The sequence below is a fragment of the Mobula hypostoma genome, chromosome 15 (assembly GCF_963921235.1).
Source record: "Mobula hypostoma chromosome 15, sMobHyp1.1, whole genome shotgun sequence".
Taxonomy (NCBI): domain Eukaryota; kingdom Metazoa; phylum Chordata; class Chondrichthyes; order Myliobatiformes; family Myliobatidae; genus Mobula; species Mobula hypostoma.
Genome location: NC_086111.1, coordinates 22,138,100 through 22,158,377, shown reverse-complemented (window position 1 = coordinate 22,158,377; position 20,278 = coordinate 22,138,100). Strand labels below are relative to the sequence as shown.

The 20,278-nt window shown below is 42.7% G+C and overlaps 1 protein-coding gene across 1 annotated transcript in view; it reads left to right on the top strand.

The window, feature by feature from the left end:
- The window catches only part of ssuh2.4 (ssu-2 homolog, tandem duplicate 4), a 70,084-nt gene extending 51,264 nt beyond the window's left edge, over positions 1 to 18,820 (top strand). The window contains exons 8-13 of the mRNA XM_063067840.1: positions 3,074 to 3,136; positions 4,565 to 4,644; positions 6,728 to 6,820; positions 9,998 to 10,103; positions 14,341 to 14,448; positions 16,179 to 18,820. Coding sequence (XP_062923910.1) covers positions 3,074 to 3,136; positions 4,565 to 4,644; positions 6,728 to 6,820; positions 9,998 to 10,103; positions 14,341 to 14,448; positions 16,179 to 16,322 — 594 coding nt within the window. The 3' untranslated portion in view covers positions 16,323 to 18,820. The remainder of the gene's footprint in view (positions 1 to 3,073; positions 3,137 to 4,564; positions 4,645 to 6,727; positions 6,821 to 9,997; positions 10,104 to 14,340; positions 14,449 to 16,178) is intronic.
- Positions 18,821 to 20,278: the final 1,458 nt, after the last annotated feature.

Here is a 20,278-nt window from a genome sequence, read left to right as displayed (position 1 = left end):
TGTTTTCCCTTGTACTCCCTCAAAGCACTGATGTGATGAAATGATCTGTATGGATAACATACAAAACAAAATTTCCAACTTTACCTCAGTACATGTGACAGTAATAAACCAATATATCAATTTAATAATCCCACTTGCAAATCACTTATTTCAAAATAAAAGTAGATTTATTGTCAAAGTATATACGGTATACTGCGTCACCATATAATACACTGAGTTTCATGTTCTTGCAAGATTAACAGTAGCATCAATGAAAAACTACTCACAAAGACTGATAAACACTCTATGTGCAAAAGATGACAAATTGTGCAAATACAAAAAGAAAAACCAAAATAAATAAACAAATACATAAATAATGTTGGAAACATTAATTGTAGAGTCCATGAAAGTGAGACCATAGATTGTGGAATCAGTTCATTGTTGAGGTGAGTGAAGTTATCCACTCTGGTTTAGGAGCCTGATGTTTAGGGTTATAAGTGTTCCTGAACCTGGAGATATGGGACCTAAAGCTGCTGTAGCTCCTACCTGATGGTGGTAGCAAGAAGAGAGCACAGCCATATTTTTCCTTATTCCTTATCACATAGATGGAGGCACTTAGATTCTCCTGCTAATTTTTCCTGCATCCTGTGCTCCCCACATTAGAAACATAGAAAACCTACAGTACATTACAGGCCCTTCGGCCCACAAAGCTGTGCCGAACATGTCCTTACCTTAGAATTACCTAGGCTTCCACCATCGTTTCCGCCTCCACCACCGCCGCTGTCAGCCCATTCCATGCACTCACCACTGTCTGTGTAAAATAAAAAAACACTTACCCCTGACAACACACATCAAAGTTGCTGGTGAACGCAGCAGGCCAGGCAGCATCTCTAGGAAGAGATACAGTCGACATTTAAGGCCAAGACCCGTTGTCAGGACTAACTGAAAGAAGAGCTAGTAAGAGATTTGAAAGTGGGAGGGGGAGGGGGAGATCCAAAATGATAGGAGAAGACAGGAGGGGGAGGGATGGAGCCAAGAGCTGGACAGGTGATTGGCAAAGGGGATATGAGAGGATCATGGGACAGGAGGCCTAGGGAGAAAGAAAAGGTGGGGGGGGGGGAGCCCAGAGGATGGGCAAGGGGTATAGTATAGTGAGAGGGACAGAGGCTCCATTCCTCCCCCTCCTGTCTTCTCCTATCATTTTGGATCTCCACCTCCCCCTCCCACTTTCAAATCTCTTACTAGCTCTTCCTTCAGTTAGTCCTGACGAAGGGTCTCGGCCTGAAACGTCGACTGTACCTCTTCCTAGAGATGCTGCCTGGCCTGCTGCGTTCACCAGCAACTTTGATGTGTGTTGCTTGAATTTCCAGCATCTGCAGATTTCCTCGTACTTACCCCTGACATTTCCTCTGTACCTCCGTTCCCATCAATTACTCCCAGATTCTAATACACACCTGCACACTAGGGGCAATTTATGGTGGCTAATTAACCTGCAACCCACACATTCTTGGGATGTGGGAGGTGAGGCCTCCGTCGATCAGGGTCGACCATGGATGTTACGTCCTATCTGTCGGAATACGCAAGCCTGGGCAGTCTGATATGGAGAGCAAGCTGCTGCCCGTGTAGCAGGCTCCCCCTCTCCACGCATCTGATGAACCCGGAGAAACCAGAGTGAGTCGGGATGTGAGGCAGTAGATCTTCTGGGAACGATTTTTTTTAACTTATCCTTCACTGTGTTTATTAATTAAATCATGATCATTTTTACTTTGGAAAGTCCTGTTCTTGAACTGAACTGAACGGTCTTAATAAAACAAATATGCTTACAGTGAATGATCTTTTAAATGTGGCTCTCTCAATCGTGCATAAATACTGTCCAAAGAGTAAAAACAACCTCGGTCTTGAAGCACTGTTCTAACCACCTAGTATCTTCTGATGGTTTATCAGGTGCACAGCCAGCTTCTTCTGTTTGTTTACCTAACCCTGTTTTTTTTAAATTTTGGAAGGATGATGTGCTTGTTACAGTGATATCTAGTGTAGTTCAAGCTGAGCACCAGCAAACCTGCTTAAGTTTGGTTAAGAGCCATTATGTGGTTGGACTCGGCCCAGTTCAACACTGGCACATCCCTCGCTGCCGTTGATGTTATTTGCAGGAGGCGCTGCATGCAGTATTAGAGGTTCCCGCTATCTGGGCCACGCCATTTCCTCGCAGCGGCCATCAGGCAGGAGGTGAAGCATGAAGCTCCGGACCACCAGGTTCAAGAACAGCTACTTCTCTTCAACCAGCCTGCACAACTATAATCACTGTACTTTAGCAATGCCACAATCACTTCAGTCACTTTGCACTAAAGTGGACCACGTTTCTATTCTAATTATGTTCTTTCTTGTAAAAGCATGTATAATTTGTGCTTAGTCTACATATTTCATGTGAATGCTCCTCATCTGATGCTGCATTCCTGTGATATTGCTGCACGAATGTTACTCATCGCATCTGTGCTTACGTCTACTCGTGCATATGTCAATAATCTCAACTTTGGCCTTGACTTGTAGATTCTCCGTAAAAAGCGGCACTCCCTCTTCAGAACAGATGGGTGGCCAACCTCAGCAATCAGAATCAGGCTTATTAGCAGTGACAAATGTCATAAAATTTGTTGTTTTGCAGCATCACTTCAGTGAAAGACATTTTAAAAAATTACTATCAGTTACAATAAGAAATATATATTAATAAATAAGTGGTGCACAAAGAGAGCAAAAACTGCGAGGTAGTGTTCATGGGTTTGTTCATTGTCCATTCAGAAAGGGAAAAAATATTGACTGTCTGCCTTCAAGCTCCGGTACCTCCTCCCTGCTAGTAGCAATGTGAGGCGGGCATGTCCTGGCTGGTGGCTGGCTGGTGGGGGTTCTTTAATAACGTATTCTGCCTTGATCTGGCAACACCTTTTGAAGATTTCCTCAAAGGTGTGAAGCTCTAGTCCCACATATCAGACTTGTTCTCTGCATTCGAAATCTTAGTCAAAGTACTGAGCGCCTTCTGACTTTGAGATGTGGAATGGAGCCAAGGTTAATCCTGTTGTGTTTTTTTTTCTCGCCTCTCTAGGGATGCCACTCATGCATGGCGTTGGGTAGAAAAGCATGTACCAACTGCACGGCAATTGGAAGGGTGAGGAGTAATCTCCAGCTTTCTCATTTTCTCATCGGCACTTGCTTTCTCCGAAGACCATCGGGTTAATAGAATGCTTGGATTTCCAGCATCTGCAGATTTTCTCTTGTCTGTGATGGGGTTAATAAAGGTGACACCGTGACACAGCTGGTAGGGCTGTTCCGTCACAGCTCCAGCAACCCAGATTCAATCCTGCCTGTTAGAATTTGTGTGTTCGCATGGGTTTCCTTCAGATACTCCAGATACATGCCAAGGATTTGGGGCGACACGGTGGCGTGGTGGTTAGCACAACCCTTTACAGTACAGGTGACCAGGGTTCATTTCCTGCCCCTGCTGCCTGTGAGGAATTTTGTACGTTCTCCCCACAACCATGTGGGTTTCCTCCGGGTGCTCCAGTTTCCTCCCACACTCCAAGGGTGTACTGGTTGGTAGGTCAATTGGTTATTGTGGTCAATTGGTTATTGTCCTGTGATTAAAAAGTTCAGTTAAAGTCTGTCCCGAACCTTATAGACTCATCAGGCCGGTGCTTATTAAGGTTTCCGTGGCACGAAGCAACTGAGAGTACAAGACTTCCCCCCCACCCACCCCCCCCAGATAGGACGCCAGTCTATCGCGAGGTTAACCCCCAGCATTTTGCCAGTACCCATTTTCAACTGGGTGGAATGGAGCATCATGTGGTTAAGTGCCTTATTCAAGGACACAACACACTGCCTCGGCTGGGGCTTGAACCCACGACCTTCAGATCGCTAGTCCAACGCCTTAACCACTTGGCCACGTGCCACACTGTCCTGTGATTAGGCTCAGATTAAATCGGGGGGTTGCTGAGAGACGTGGCTCAGGGGACCGGAAGGGCCAACTCTGCACTGTATCTCAATCAATAAATAAATTTCAGGATCATAGACATAAGAGATGCTGAAGATGCTGGAAATCTAAAACAAAACGTACAATGTGCTGGTCAGGCAGCATCTACGGATGAGAATTTCAGGATCATGTATATTGTCTCCTTTAGTGGCCCCTGAACCTTTAATGTGACTATAACCATATAACAATTACAGCACGGAAACAGGCCATCTCAGCCCTTCTAGTCCGTGCTGAACTGCACTCAGCCCATAACCCTTCATTCCTTTCCCGTCCATATATCTATCCAATTTAACTTTAAATGACAACTAGTGAATAGTGGGTACATTGCTTATGGTTGAGTGCAATCAGACTTGAGAAGGAACAGGAAATCCTCAAGGGAGTATGACTATGTGGGAAAGATGGGTTTAAAGTAATGGAGAAATGGAAAGCTGGTCTAGGACATGACAAAGTATGCTTTTCTCTTAATGTTAGCGTGTGATCAATGATATGCCTTGCCGTTTATCGGGGTCCTGTGTTGGGGCAATCGTCTCTTGTCCAATGGGTTGTAACACTGTTCTGTAAATTCAGGTGAGATGTCAGTCGTGCGGCGGACGTGGTTTCCAGTTCGATGATAGGTGCAATCGCTGCCGTGGCAGTGGCTTTCAACGGTAAGCAAACTTGTCCCAAGGCACAGCGCTGAATTGGTGAAGTTGAAACAGCAAGTGCGGAAAACACACAGCAGTTCAGGCAGCATCTCTGGTCGGGAGAGAGAAGCAGAGTTAGCGAATCAAAGACCCTACATCAGAAGTGAATGCAAGAGACCCAGTAAGACTTTGGGGCTCAGGATATAGGAGTTAATTGTATTTGGTGGAGAGGGTGGGGGAGTTCAAATTAAATTTATTATCAATGTATATATGTGTTGTACTGTATATGAGATGTAGAAAGCTGTAAGTGACATTGCAAAGATACTGAGACCAAGGACTTGGTCATTTTCCAACTCCAGTACTTCCAGTGGCATCTCCAGTGGTTTAATATTGCAAACAGTGAGAGTTATCTGTCGTCACATTCATATGCAAGTAATCCTGTCATCACAGACCCATGGTGATACCAGGATGTATTCACCAAGGCTATACTGCATTCTCTACGGTAGGACCCTTGTTCTTTTTACTCAAAAGGGTCAAATTGGTTTTTTAAAAAACTTGGAATTTCTCAAGTGGCTGATTTACCCGGGTCTCAGCTACTCTTCCTCGCAGCCCTCAATTCCCTGAACTTTGAACACTTGATCATCTTCTTCTTTTAAGCATTTCCATATTCCCCCGGAATGGAGAATAGCAGAGATTTATAATCCTCTGCCAGAATGCACTTTGTGTAACAAAAACATTTTAAAAATCCGTTCCTTGTTCTTTTCTGATTCAGCTGCAAGAGGTACCTGTAAACAAAGGAAGTGCTGTACTGTACATGTATAAAGGTTATAAGAGTCTGCTTTAATAGAAAGGAAAAAACATAGAAGCAAAACTACAGCACAATACAGGGCCTTCGGCCCAGAATGCTGTGCTTACTTTAAAAATTACCTAGGGTTACCCATAGCCGTCTATTTTTCTAAGCTCCATGTAACCTATCCAAGAGTCTCTTAAAAGACCCTATCGTACTCACCTCCACCACCGTCGTCGGCAGCCCATTCCATGCACTCATCACTCGCTGTGTAAAAAAACTTACCCCTGACATCTCCTCTGTACCTACTTCCAAGCACCTTAAACTATGCCGTCTCATGTTAGCCATTTCAGCCCTGGGAAAAAGCCTCTGACTATCCACACGATCAATGCCTCTCATCATCTTATACACCTCTATCAGGTCACCTCTCATCCTCCATTGCTTCAAGGAGAAAAGGCCAAGTTCACTCAACCTATTCTCATAAGGCATGCTCCCCAATCCAAGCAATATCCTTGTAAATTTCCTCTGCATCCTTTCTATAGTTTCCACATCCTTCCTGTAGTGAGGTGACCAGAAATGAGCACAGTACTCCAAGTGGGGTCTAACCAGGGTCCTATATAGCTGTAACATTACCTCTCAGCTCTTGAACTCAATCCCACAGTTGATGAAGGCCAATACATCATATGCCTTCTTAACCACACAGTCAGCCTACGCAGCAGCTTTGAGTGTCCTATGGACTCGGATCCCAAGATCCATCTGATACTCCACACTGCCAAGTGTCTTACCATTAATACTATATTTTGCCGTCATATTTGACCTACTAAAGTGAACCATCTCACACTTATCCAGGTTAAACTGCATTTGCCACTTCTCAGCCCAGTTACTGTATGTAAAATATAAATATACAGAAAGAAAATAAGATGATTAATAAATTAGTAAAAAAAAAGTGATACTTGTCAACCAGTCACTAAGCCATTCCACACAATGTATTGCCAGAGGGAACCACAGATGTCTGAAGGCTTTTCCTTTCCCTTTCCCACTGCTCTACCACTCTTGCCTCATCCCCTTGCCTTCTCCCTCTCTGTCCAATTCTTAGCACTGTGACTCAGTCTAAGAGAAGGTTACCACTCGCACAAAGAAATTGTCCTTTTTTATACCATTCAAGATTCCTCAAAAATCTACCATAACGTTTACCCCAGTACCTTTTCAGATAAGCATGTTTCTTGACCGTAGGGTCAGCACATATTATGAGGTGAATGGGTCTCAGAGTTGGTGATGGAATGCTGCTTTAAGTGATGTTGCTTTCTTGTTGGTCCTCAGCTGTATGCTGTGCAGCGGCACTGGAACAAAACCTTGTAGTACATGTTGCCAAAGTGGACAACTCCTGGTCTACATCCAGCTAATAGTCAAGTGGTAAGCTCAGAACTTTTTTCATGTACTGCACACTATTAGACGGCAGTGTTGGTTAGGGGGTAGGAAGTTTTTCAACTGCTCGTGCTATTTGGGTGAAGGATTCCATTCCTTTCCATAAACAACGCCCAGATCATAGTGTGTGGCAAACCTGTCCTTGTCTGTGCAGTTTCCCACTATGGCAAAGAGAGGGCTTCATGAGGGGAGATAATTGGTGTGCGAAGATAATTTAGGGGAAGGTAACTGAGGGGATATGGAGGGGGTTGACAGTGAAAGGATTGGGGAAGATTGGGGAGTGCATAAGAGGAGGATTTTGTTAGTGGTAGAGTCCTGGTGAAATTATCAGCTAGGAGGAGGGTCTTGAGGGCAGAAGTTGCCAAGGAAATGGTTAGAAGTCAGGGATCAGGTAGATGAAAGGCACGGCAAGTAAAACCACTGCCTCTGCACTTCCTGCCTCCAGAGAACCGGGTTCGATCCTGACCTCAGCTACTGTCTGTGGCATCATGATATTTAAGCTGCCTGAAGTTACCAGACCTGGAGAGAAGTGTTCTTCAGCCAAGGGCCATATTGCCTGGAGGGAGATAGGTGTGGACAAAGTTGGAAAGTGAGGGAAAGTTGGAACTAAGGTGTAGTAGTTGGTTGAATGAAGAATTGAATGAGTTTTGGTGATCAAACTCCCTGCAGCAGTTGAGCACACCATAGTTGTGTAGGAATGGTGTCTGAATACATTTCATTAATGTGATGTCATGTGTGGTAATTATCGCTACAAATCCCCTCTGAAAATTTTTATTGTTCAACCAAATGGAACCTGAGCTTTATGTCCTTGTTCTTGTGAATCAATTTTAATTCACCTTTACTGACGGTGGTCATAGCCAGGGTGAGGAGGGAAATAATGGGGATGACCTCCCATTACCTATTAAATGCTTCCAATGGTGTTTATCTCAAATAGCCTCTGACACCAGCTCCAGCCTTCATTTGTGGCATAACTGGTGGAACCATTTCTACTGACAGGAGAAGGGGCAAAGGCAGATTATTGGCACCTTAAAACCAGCCACTCCAGGCAGATGGGGCTCATCCAGGAGAAGGAAAGCTCTGATCTCAGCCTTGTGGCTATACCCACTCATGGGGAAAGCTTCAGGAGTAAACCCTGAGAGAGAAATCTGGAGCTGGAGTCCCTGAGTTCAACGCTGACTGGCAACTCCTGCAACACCATTGGTGCCAAACTATTGGTCTCTGCTCTTCCTTTGGATTTATCTGCTGTATGGAGAGGGGGAGCCTGCTGCATGGGCAACAACTTGCTCTCCGTATCGATATGAGTGCAATAGTCATCAGCAACAGTGGCTCTGAAACGGTTGAGACCAGGGTCAAATAGGGGTGCATCATTTGCCCCAATTTTTCTGCTGTGTTCATTGCAACCATTCTTCACCTCACAGGCCAAGACCTCCCACAAGGAGTCCAGATTCTCTACAGGACAGATGGGGGGGGGGCGGGGGAGGGAGTCCCTTTAATCATAACAGGTTCAAGGCAAAGAGCAAGGTGTCAACTACTTCCATCGTGGAGCTCCAATATGCAGACAACAATGTCATAATAGTTCACTCTGAGGAGGATCTGCTGTGTATAGTGGATGCTTTTGCCAGAGCATACAAGCTCCTGGGACTTGATCTAAGCATTAAGAAAACCTATGTCCTGCACCAATCTGCTTCAGATCAAGCTCCTAAACCATCCAAGCTGACAACATCCCTCTGGAGAACACTGATCATTTCCCATATCTTGGCAGCACTTTTTCTTCAAGAGACAATGTTGACCTTGAAATAAATCTCAGAATAGGCTGTGCAAGTGGAGCTTTTGCCATGCTAAGAAAGGGCTTGTAAAGATCAGGATATCAAGACCAATGCTAAGCTTCTGATCTCTAAAGCTATAGCCCTCCCTTCCTTGCTATATGGAGCAGAGTCATGGACAACATAAAGCAGGCACATAAACTCCCTAGAAACTTACCACCAAAGATGCCTTTGAAAGATTCTGAGAGTTAGCTAGAAGAACAGGTGTACTAACTCCTGGAGGAAACTAACATTAACTCCATAGCCACAATCGTGACTCAGCACTGATTGCTATGGGTCGGCCACATCATCTGTATGCCTGACTCCTGTCTCATTAAACAACTCCTGTCTGGATAACTCAACGATGCAAAGCACACTCCTGGAAGATAGAAAAAGCAGTTCAAGGACAATATCAGGACCCACCTGAGGAAGTGCCACATCAGCCTGAATGGATGGGAGAAATTAGCACAAGATTGGAAAAATTGGAGAAGGACTGTCTATGAGGGGACTGCACAGCTCGAAGAATACGCCCCACCCTGCCACTGAGACTGAGTGGCTTCAACGTGAGGAGAGGCTGGGAAAGGCCCAACCAGCTACACCCACCACCACTTCAATAACCTACACCTGCCAACACTGCAATAGGACTTGTGGATCACAGATCAGCCTTTCAGTCATCTCAAGACCCACAAGTGAGCAGATCAACCACCAGGAGAAGAATCATACTCAATTACAGGTGATGACTGATGATGATGATTGCCCTAGCTATCCATGATTGACACTGACCAGCCTCCTCCAGATGTTCCTTCTGCAAGAGGAAAATAAGCAATAAAACAAGACAAAACACAAATACTGAAGAAAGGCTCAGGATGCTGGAGGAAGTCAGTGGGTTACGCAGCAACTGTGGTTAGTCAACATTCTTGAGTTGAGACCCTTACATCTGGACTGAAACATAGAGGGGAGATAGTATAAAGAGGTGAGGTGCAGTGGTAGGTCTGGAACTGGCAGGCGATAGGTGGATCTATGTGAGGAGGGGTGATAGACAGATGGAGGAGAGAAGAGTGCACTTGAAACATCGTCTGTCCATTTCTCTCCACAGCTGCTGCCTGATCTACTGAGTTCTTCCAGGATCTTGTTTGTTGCCCCAAGTTTCAGTGCCTACTGTCCCTTGAAGCCTGAACAGTTTAACTTATTGTTTGCTACAGATATCTCCACGAGGGACAGACATTTCCGGAAGCAGAGCTCTATTTTGATGCATTAAACACCAATTTTGTAGTGAACTCCATTTCAAATGGATTTGGTAAAAATAATTTTCTGGAACTGTACATCCAAAGAAATTGCAATTTTTTTTTTCTTCCTTGATCAGGAAAAATAACATTTTTGAATACATTGCTGATCAACAAAGTGGACTTCCTTTAAATCTTTATGAAGCAATGATTGGCCAGTGTATCTTCACTGATGAACAAGTTATGGTAAGAAAGAAAGTCTTGTTTAAAAGTGCTTTGGTGAAAGGAGTCATTGTGCTGTCTGCTATCAGTAGTGGGCATGTGACAGCAGCCCTTAATGAGGGGAAAATCTGTGCAGAGCCAATGGGGAAGAATGGGATATCTATTGAGTATTTCCTTGACATTATGTGCACTCGTACACAAACTGTCCCTCTCTGTCTTTCTTCTCTTTCACTCTCCCCTTCGCACGTCTCCTTCTCTCACTCGCTCTCTCTCACTCACTCACACATAAGGTAATTAGGAAAACTTTAAAAAGCAGAAAGAATGGCTTAAAAAAAAAACCAAGGTCAGATTTATTATCACTGATGAATGTCATGAAATGTATTGTTTTGTGGCAGCAGTATAGTGCAATACATAAAAATTACTATGAATTAAAATAAGCAATGTATAAGAATAATTAGGAATTACAGGAAGAGAGCACAATAGTGAGATAGTGTGGATAGAGTCCTGGGAAATCTGATGGACTGTTCAAAATTCTAAAGTCTAAGACAGAATATGAGCATGCACTAGCAAGTAATACAAAAACGGTTTTTAAATTGTATGTATATAAAAAGGAATAGAGTAACTGAAGTAAATGCTAATTAGTTAGAACATGAGATTGGGGAATTAGTAATGGCATCAGAAAACTAGGTGTCTGGTCAGTTAGGAAGGGCAGCCTCTCATCCTTTCACTATGAAGCCATCAACTTTTAACTTGCACAGAGAAGTTTTTACTCCAAGTTTTACTGCAGGTGTTTTTTTTGTCTGCTTTTCACTTTCCAATTTCTCACCATTTAAAAATGACCTACATTTTTCGTTCCGGTGTAGATAACCCAACATTTTTCCATGTTATGTTCTACTGCCAAGTCTTCAGTCATCCATGCAGCCTGTCAGTACTCACTGAGTCTCCCTAATCCACCTGACAACCCACACTGCTGCATAATATTGTAACTGGAACAATGTAGTTCCTTGTTCAGTCTGTTTTTCAGAAGTGAAAAACAGTGTTCAGGTCCTGACTTTCACTGAGAAATTAACTCTTGATCCTTGCTATATGCTGCCAGAGGAGGTGGTGAAATCCAATACAATACTATGAGAAACATTCAGACAACATCTAAATAAACGTTAGGATACTGCCCTAATAGAGGCAAATGGGATTAGTGTAGATCACCAACAAAAGGCCAGCAGATTCAAATTCAGATTATTTACTGTGCTTAGAAAAAGGATTTAGCCCCAACCCTTTGTTCACATAAAAGTGCATTACAACCAGGGATTTTGATCAATTTAACAGAGATTTTTTAATTTGTGAATCAAATGCTCTTTTTTTTCCACAGTGGAGCTGAAAAAGCGGGGAAATTGTGAAACACAAAAAGCTAAGACTTCAGAAAGTGAAATTTTAGCACTTCAGAAGTATTCATCCCCCAGTACTTAGTGGAACAGTCTTCCTCAGCTATTACAGCCAATAGTCTTTTTGGATAGGTCTCTATTAGCCTTGCATAATATGATGGACAAGATTTGCCCATTCCTCCTTGCAAAATTGCTCAAGCTGTGCCTGGTTGGATGGGGAGGAGTGGTGGACAGCAATCTTGAATCCTTGCTGGAGATGTTCAATCATGTAAGGTCAGGACTCTGACTAGGCCACTCTAGGACATCAATTGTCTTAATTTGAAGCTATGTTGTGGTTCCTCTGGCAGTGTGTTTTTGGCCATTGTCCTGCTGAAAGATGAACTTCCTCCCCAGTTTAAGCTTTCTGGCAGAGGCTGGCAGGTTTTTATCCAAGATCTCTCGGTATTTAGCAACATTCATCTTCTCATCAATCCTGACCAGATTTCCAGTCCCTGCTGCTGAAAAGCATTCCCATAGAATGATGCTACCTCCACCATACTTTACAGTAGGGATGGTGTTTCTAGGCTGATACATAGTATATGATTTATGCCACACGTACAACTTAGTGTTGAGGCCAGAAAGTTCCACTGTAGTCTCGTCCAACTACTAGACCTTTTTCCACCCTCTTTACAGTATCTACTAAGTGATGTTTTGCAAGGTCATTACGGGTAAGGGTATGTTTTTTTTTAAGCCAGGGCTTCTTCCTTGCCACTCTTCCATAAATACCCTTCTTGTGCAAGGCCATAGAGATTGTGGAGCCATGAACTTCATCTCCAGTTACAGCCACTGACTTCTGCAGCTCACTCACAGTGACTGTTGGTATTATAGTGACCTTACTTACAAGTGTCCGAGGTATGTTCAGTGCCTTTGAGATGGTCCTGTACCATTACCCAGATTTGTGCTATTCTATTATCATGGCCCTGACTTTCCTTGAATGCCTTTTGTCTTCATTTGGGTTTGGTCTGTTGAAAATCTACCATGCTGTTGAACCCTGCAGATAGAGGTAGTGTTTATTCTTATAAATTCATTGAAAACGGGTCATTCTCCTATTTTCTACATCAACAAATTGGGTGAGTTGGTAAAGACCATAAGACATAGGAACAGAAGCAGGCAGTTTGGCCCATCAAGTCTCTCCATAAAGTTTTGCTACTGAGGAAAGTTAGCATAGTAATTTCAAAGGGGATGTATACGTTTTCAGCCTCACAATTTTGCTTTTTTAATTTTTATTAAATTGTTGACAGGTTTTGGAATTTTTCTTTTGAGTTGACATGATGCACAGTACTTTGTAGATTAGCTCAAAAAATCCTTCTTCAACATATTTTATATTTAGAAAATGAGACAGTAAAATGTGAAAATAATTGTGGGGGCTGAATACCTTTTCAAGCCATGGTATTTATCACACTTACATCAAAACAGACAGTGAAATGTGTTGCCTCTGTTAACAACCAACACAATGTGCTGGGAGCACCCTGTAAGTGTCCCCACACAGTCCAGCACCAACATGCCTCGACTTTTTGGAACAAAGGGCCTGGTTTTGTGTTGTACGGCTCTGTGACACAACAGAATATCTATCCTGACAAGCCAAACCTACCTTCTCTGCATTCTAACATTAATTTTCTTCAACTTTAGTTAAGATTTTATCACTCAGTTAGGAATTATTAGACTTATGAAATGTGTTTCTTTTTCATCTAAATTTTATTGATTGAAAAGTATTGCTTATTATGACTTGGGAAGGACATCAGAGGGATCTCAGAACTTGTAGGAGAGACAATCTCCAGTCCAAAAACAGATTTCCAGAGGTAAAGATGTCTTTCTACCATTACTTCTTTTCCCCATTGTCTGTACATTTAGGACCATCTTTTTTGTCTATTCTTTCCTTTGTATATCTTTCTTTTTGTCAGGAAGATTTAAATAAAGGACTTCTACGACCTCAGAATGTCCCCTAACATGTATCCAGATACAGTTTCTACGAGATTGAATATGGGTTAGATGATTGGGAGAACAAAATGATGCCACAGGTATCTTTTACTTCCATTTCAGAAGACAGTCAGAGCTTCAGTTCAACATCACACTGGCAGGACAGCACCTCCAACAACACACAGCAGCCTTAGTTTTATCAACGTTCTCCACTGTGACAAAAATATAACTAAAACTTTTGTCTAGCTTTGGGCATCTCACACCTCTTATTCCGTAAAGGGACTAGGTTGTGTTTTATAACGCAAGACTAAAAGATATTTGTAGGAGTAGAATTAGGCCGTTTGGCCCATTGTGGCTGATTTATTATCCCTCTCAACTCCATTCTCCTGCCTTCTCCTCGTAATCTTTGACACCCTTACTAATTAAGAGCCTATCAACCTTGGCTTTAATATACCCAATAGTTTTGCTTCCTTAGCCGTCTGTGTCAATGAACTCCACAGATTCACTACCCTCTGGCTAAAGAAATTCCTCCACACCTCTGTTCAAAAGGGATATCATTGCACTCTCAGGCTGTGCCCTCTGGACCTAGACTCCTCCACAATAGGAAACATCCTCTCCACGTACATATACTCTACCTAGGCCTTCCAATATTCAATAGGTTTCCATGGATTCCCCCTCATTCTCAATGACATCAAGAATTAGATGGAGTTTAGTGAGTTTTAAATGGAGCTAATTCAGAATGAGGTAGAAATGTCTGGGGACTGAACTGTGTGCTCTAACTTCAAGCTATGGCCTTGATTTTTTTCTGACCTTTTCTAAATAATAATACAAATGTATTCTAAAGCAAAAGGAATGTTGTTTCTTTGTATATATTTACAGTCAAATGACAATAAACTAGAACTTTGTTCCTTTCTTGGTCACCCTAGGTCAGTCCTGTAGTGGCGTTTCCAGAGATGAAGATCACTCAGGCTTCTCAGCAGGCCATCCAGCAGCATCGAGTCCAGCTGACAAGAGCCTCTATTATAATACAGCAGGTACGTTTCAAGTTAAGCCTGAAACTCTCAAAATCTCACTGCATCTTCCTCATATACCCTTGTTGTCTGTTCTGAAGATGGTTTTGTGGGATCGTTATGGTGAGTTGCCCAGTATGGGTGATTTGACAACGCGTCAGAGCTTTTTAGAATCCTAGAGTGCTGAAGGAGGAAACTTGGAGCATCAAGACACTGCTGGCTTTTCCATCCAGCCAATCCCACACCCGCACCCTACCCCTATTGCCCTGCATATTACCACCCCTTAAGTGCATGTCAGATCTTCAATCCATCACATCCCCATCTCTGCTGCTTCACTGTGTGCTATCAGCCCTCCAGTTCCCCTTTGAATGCCTCAAAAGGCTCTATTTCCTCCCTCTTGCAATCAGAGACCTCTAGATCATGTTTACTGTGCGTTGACACATCCCTCCCTTCACTTTCATCCATCACTTTAAATCTCTGTTCCCTGATCCGCACGCTGAACAGAAATGGGAACAGTTCCCTTCTAGTTGCCCTACCTAAACTTCACCCACTGAACCTTCCTTTCACCAAGGAGCACATCGACAGCTTCTTCAGTCTAATCTGTGTCCCTCATCTCAGGAACAATTCAAATAAATCATCTCTGCACCCACCTAGCTGCCCCCTCACCTTGCTTCGCCAGTCACCGTCCAGTTTGTACTCCTTCCCTTCTGCACCCCACCCTTCTTATCTGACTTCTTCCCCCATCTTTTCCGGTCCTGATGCAGGATCGCGGCCTGAAATGTCAGCTGTTTATTCCTTTCCATTGATACTGCCTGACCTGCTGAGTTCCTCCTGCATTTTGTATGTGTTACCCCAATATCTTTCTTTTGTCTCAATACAGTAAAACTCTTGTTGTTAGCTATTCACATTCTGATTTATTTCTCACATGAACATCAAAACACACAGTGAAATCCTTTGTGTTAACAACCAACACGTCCAAGGTTGTGCTGAGGGCAGCCCACAAGTGTTGCCACAAATTTCATTGCCAACATAGCACTCCCACAATGCTTGACAGAGTAGCACAGAACATAACAAAACAGAGCGTAACAGACGTCATTGCAACAACAGTGAAACACGTCTCGTTCCTCCCTCCCAGCCACACGCATTCACAGTCCTCTAACCTCAGCACAGACCATCTTCTTATTCTTTCGTCAGACTCATGGATTCATAAACACTGGCCCTGACCTCCCCAATGGACTCTCAGAGATTCGCGCACCCCAAGCTATGGCCATCGGGCCTTGATCTCTGAACTTCTGATCGATCTTCAGGCTTCAATCTAGACCTCTGGTTGCCTTTTTTCACCTAAGCAATCCTTGCCACATGATTTTAGTCAGTGCAGAGCTATGACATGGCACAAATCTCAAAAACCCCCATTCTAAACCTCACTACTTCCCTCTCCAGACATGCCTTAAAGTATCTCTACATTCAACTGTCTCCGCATGTCACCATTTGGGATCCTATATCTTTTGTTATCGCTGCTGACCCAATTCAGGATATTTTATAGTGTCAAAAGCTTTACCTGAATGCAAGCTGCTGTTGATCTGCACCCTCTTTTGGATCAGTCGGTATTGAAATCATTTATGTTTTCTCAATTTCAGCAAGATTAATGTGGACAGGAAATCATAACCAACCCCAGATTCCAGTTGCATCCAATTTTAGACTCCAATCTGAGCCTCAAAGTCTAACTAAATTGAATGTTCTTTTTCTCTTGGCAGCGTCAGACAATTGAGTTAATTCCCATCACTCAAGTGTATTATGAGTGGAAAGGAAAGGAATACAGTTACTTTACCTGCGGCGTTGACAACAAAGTATATGCCCCTGACTATCCTGCCAAGTGTTGCTGCTGCACCATTCTATAAGCGTACCAATGGGACCAAGCTGACATGCCTTCAACCCTGTCAACGTAATTCACCAACTTACTGCTAAACTGCAGAAATCCCAGATCTGCACTTTTCTCCTGCATTATGTCTGTTAAACTTGGGCCACTTTTCTGTGCCAAAGGATCAATAAGTACCATTTAAGTTTCTCATCAAGTCCAGGATTGCTCTTGGTTCCATCCTTGATCAGCCAGTGTAACAGGACAGGCAGCACAATGGGTAGAGAGTAAGGGATGGTATGGATCTGTGGTGAAGTGACACCTATCGATTCTGATGTTATCTTTCTTGACTCCACTTATTGAAGTTATTTGATAATTGGGATCATTTGTCCCATGTGAGTCACTGATCTGAGTTGGTGGGTGAAAGAAGAATATTGCAAACCCCGGACAGAGACCTGGGTCATGGGATTAACCCATTCTAAAAGGCCAACTTCAGTAACAAAGCCTTACCTTGCAAATTAACCCTTCCTAATCACTGGAGGGAGTGTTACGTGGTCTCTAGAAATCGATGCCACTTTCTGTTGGCATGAACAAGCAAGACATTGAGATGATAGACCCTCTCTACAGCTGTCTTTGACCTTGGTCATCTCCCTCCATTAATATCAAGGAAATGGTGATCACCACCAAAGCTTGCAGCTAATATATTGCATGTTCTGTGGGGTGGGGGGGTGGATTTCATTAGTGTTGATATCACAGAAAACATTTGAACTTTGTAACAGGTCCCTGAAAGTACCGAATAGTTATGCAACTTTAATAAGGCATGATGCTGAGGTTTGTGCATTTTTGCAGGTAATATGCCAGCTTTGTAATTGGATTTACGTAGCACATAACAGCACAATACAAGCTCTTTGGCCCACAACGTTGTGCTGACCTTATAACCTACTCTAAGTGTTCCCTCCCCCATACCTCTCCATTTTCTATCATCCATCTGCCTTCCTAAGAGTCTCGCAAATTGGATTTGTTGAGAAAATAAAAGTTACCAAGAACTGTTGAAATAGCTGGTGAGACACCAGAGCAGACTGCGAGAGACAAACAGAATAAAATTGATGTAAAAGCAGACATACAATGGGAGAGAAAGGCAAAGAAACACAGACAGATAAGCAGAGAATCATGGACAAATCAGGAGATGAGCAAAGACACGGTCCCAACGGGATTTATAATGGAAATGCTATTGCTGTCACTTACAAATCAGAATTTTGAAGCCTTATCACTTTACCACACACCTATGTTTTCTAGATTTTTTTTCACTCAAATAGTTGCGTGGATAATTTCACAGTATATAACTAGCTTTGCCTGAAATCTGCAAATTCAGTTTTTGCTGAAAAATTGTAACTTCTGAAGTTGTAACCAAATCAAGTGTAGCATTTTTAAAGTGAGAATCCACCAAACCAAGATATACATTCCAGAAGTGATCCAACCAGTGAGCCTCGTAATGCAGCTTAAATAGCAGAGGGGCTTTCTGGAAACTACATACCGACTTCCATTTTCTGCATCTAGCACTCTTCTAAAACCTGAAATATAAACCAATCTAATCCATAATTGGAATGGTTACAAGTTATCCCCTGGGTATTTGATGGCGGGGAGGGGTTGCTCCCTCTGCTGCAGTTGTGACACAGTTCAAAGAGTGGGCAAGGGACAACCTGCAGCAACAACCGGTCACCAGCTCAGATTCAGATTTGGAGCTGGAGGCCAAAATGACAATTGAACAGTACTGAGCCCGGACTCTGGCCTTTGTTGATTGTTATCTGTGCCTGATTTTTTTTGATTTTGTGTGGTGGAGAGAATGCATAATTTTTTTAAAAAATCAGTGTTTGACACTAAGTTCTGTACCATGTCAATTTGAACTCTAAAATGCACAGTATGTGCAATTTCATGTTTTCAAATCGAGTGTGACTGAATTAAAGGCTTTGAGCTGAACTGCCCTGTGGTGGGCAATATTAGGCTGAAAATCAATGTGCTGAGCAGGGCATTTACTGATCAAATTTTTAAAGTGCACTTTTGATACCACTGCTCCAAAAAATGCACTGTATTGTGATATCATGTTTCTAAACCAAGTGTGACTGGAATTGAAGACTGTATGAGCTTAAATTCCCTGTGGTTGGCAATATTAGGCTGAAAATCAATGCACTGAGAAGCGCGTTCACTGGTCAACTCTTGATACCACTGCTCCCAAAATGCATATTAGTGATAACACAATTAGTATAAATGCTTTAAGCTGATAAACAAGATTTATCTTACTCTGTTACCTTGCACACATTATTTTTAAAATTCTTTTGTAATTGTAAAGTGGTTCAATGCAACAACAGGTCAAATCTTTTTTGTGCTTATACTGGACTTTGTTTTAATACAAATGCTTGTTGGCCTTCATCATTTCAAAGAACTATCATCTTGGTTGCAATTAATTCTGACATTCGTCTAGTACTTGGTGTAAGGGATCAAATTTGTTTTTAAAACATTGAAATTTATTAAAATTGCATTTGTTGTTTCTGAGTTTTTTTTAAGCATAACCATCTCTCCCTCAGCTTTTCACCTCTCCAGTCTCTACGGCTTAATCAATTGCCAATACACTTGCACCATATTTGAGAAGCTCTCTTGCCCCTCTTTAGGAAGGTGAGAGGTTGCCTTTGTCCCTTTTCAAGAACATCCTGTCATTTAAAAGCTCTTAGTTGTCGCACACAAAATATGAGGAAGGATATCAGGTGTCATGGCGTTGGTGATCCGGGATCGGAGTCAGACACAAATCTATTAAACTGCAGATGCAGGAAATCTGAAACAAAAACAGAAAATGCTGGGAACACGCTCAGCAGGACAGGTTATATCTGAGGGAAGAGAAACAGCTAATGTTTCAAATTGAGCAGCCTTTTGTCAAAATGGAAGTGTCAACCTTGTTTCTTTTCCCAATGTATTTCCAGCATTTTTGCTTTTATTTTCTAGTCAGACATCCATGGGGTCAAGGGGTGAGTGGACAGAAATGTGATTGGCAACTGAACAACAGTAATTCAACTAAAACATAAATAATCTAGTATACAATTATTCAGTAATTGGTTTGGCATCAGAATTGTGTATAAGTTCACTAAATCCTCCCTATCTCCGTACTCAGTAGGTCAGCCATGTGTTACTGGGAGGCTGTGTGATCTGAGGCAGGGCTGAAACTGTAAACTGTTCACCCTTTTCATTCCTGACCCTCGATGAGGACTAGTGTGTGTTCCCTCAACCTCCCCTTCCTGAAGTCCACTATCAGTTCCTTGCACTTAATGACACCGAGTGCAAGGTGGTTGTTATGACATGACTCAACCAGCCAATCAATCAATCAATCTCTCTCTCTCTCTCTCTCTATCTCTCTCTATCTCTCTCCTTGGCGCCATCTGAGTTTCTGCCAACAGCTGTATCATCAGCAAACTTATAGACATGTTTGAGCTTGTGCCTAGCCACACAGTTATTGGTGCAGAGATTAATATAGGATTGGCCTTTTAAAAATCAAGTGATAAATGGCTTTCAGAAATTAGTCATTCTGGAAGGCTTGCGCTTGTGTCATAAGCCGCAATGAAAGTTCAGCACCTTAGTAACCACCACACTTTGAGCAGAAATGTGATCAGTGTAACAGCCACTGGAATGCCAAAGTTTGTTAGCAGCAATTTTAGTAGAGATACTGCAACTTAACTCGTGAAGTTCATCTGCAGATTTTTACACAGATGGGGCAGGAGGTGCCTGACAGGGTGGGTTGTGGGCTGTGAGTTGTTACACTCCTGATATTATGCAGCATCTCTCTCTGCTCCTGGTGCGTGGACTGGAGTGTAGTTAAACTAATGAACTACGGAGAGACTTGCCACTTGTCGTCAGCAAGCGTGACTGATATTTCTTGTGAAAGTGGTGTCTTTAGATATGCACTATTCGACTTGCAAGCAAACTTTGGTTGTGATTTATGGATTTCCCACATGA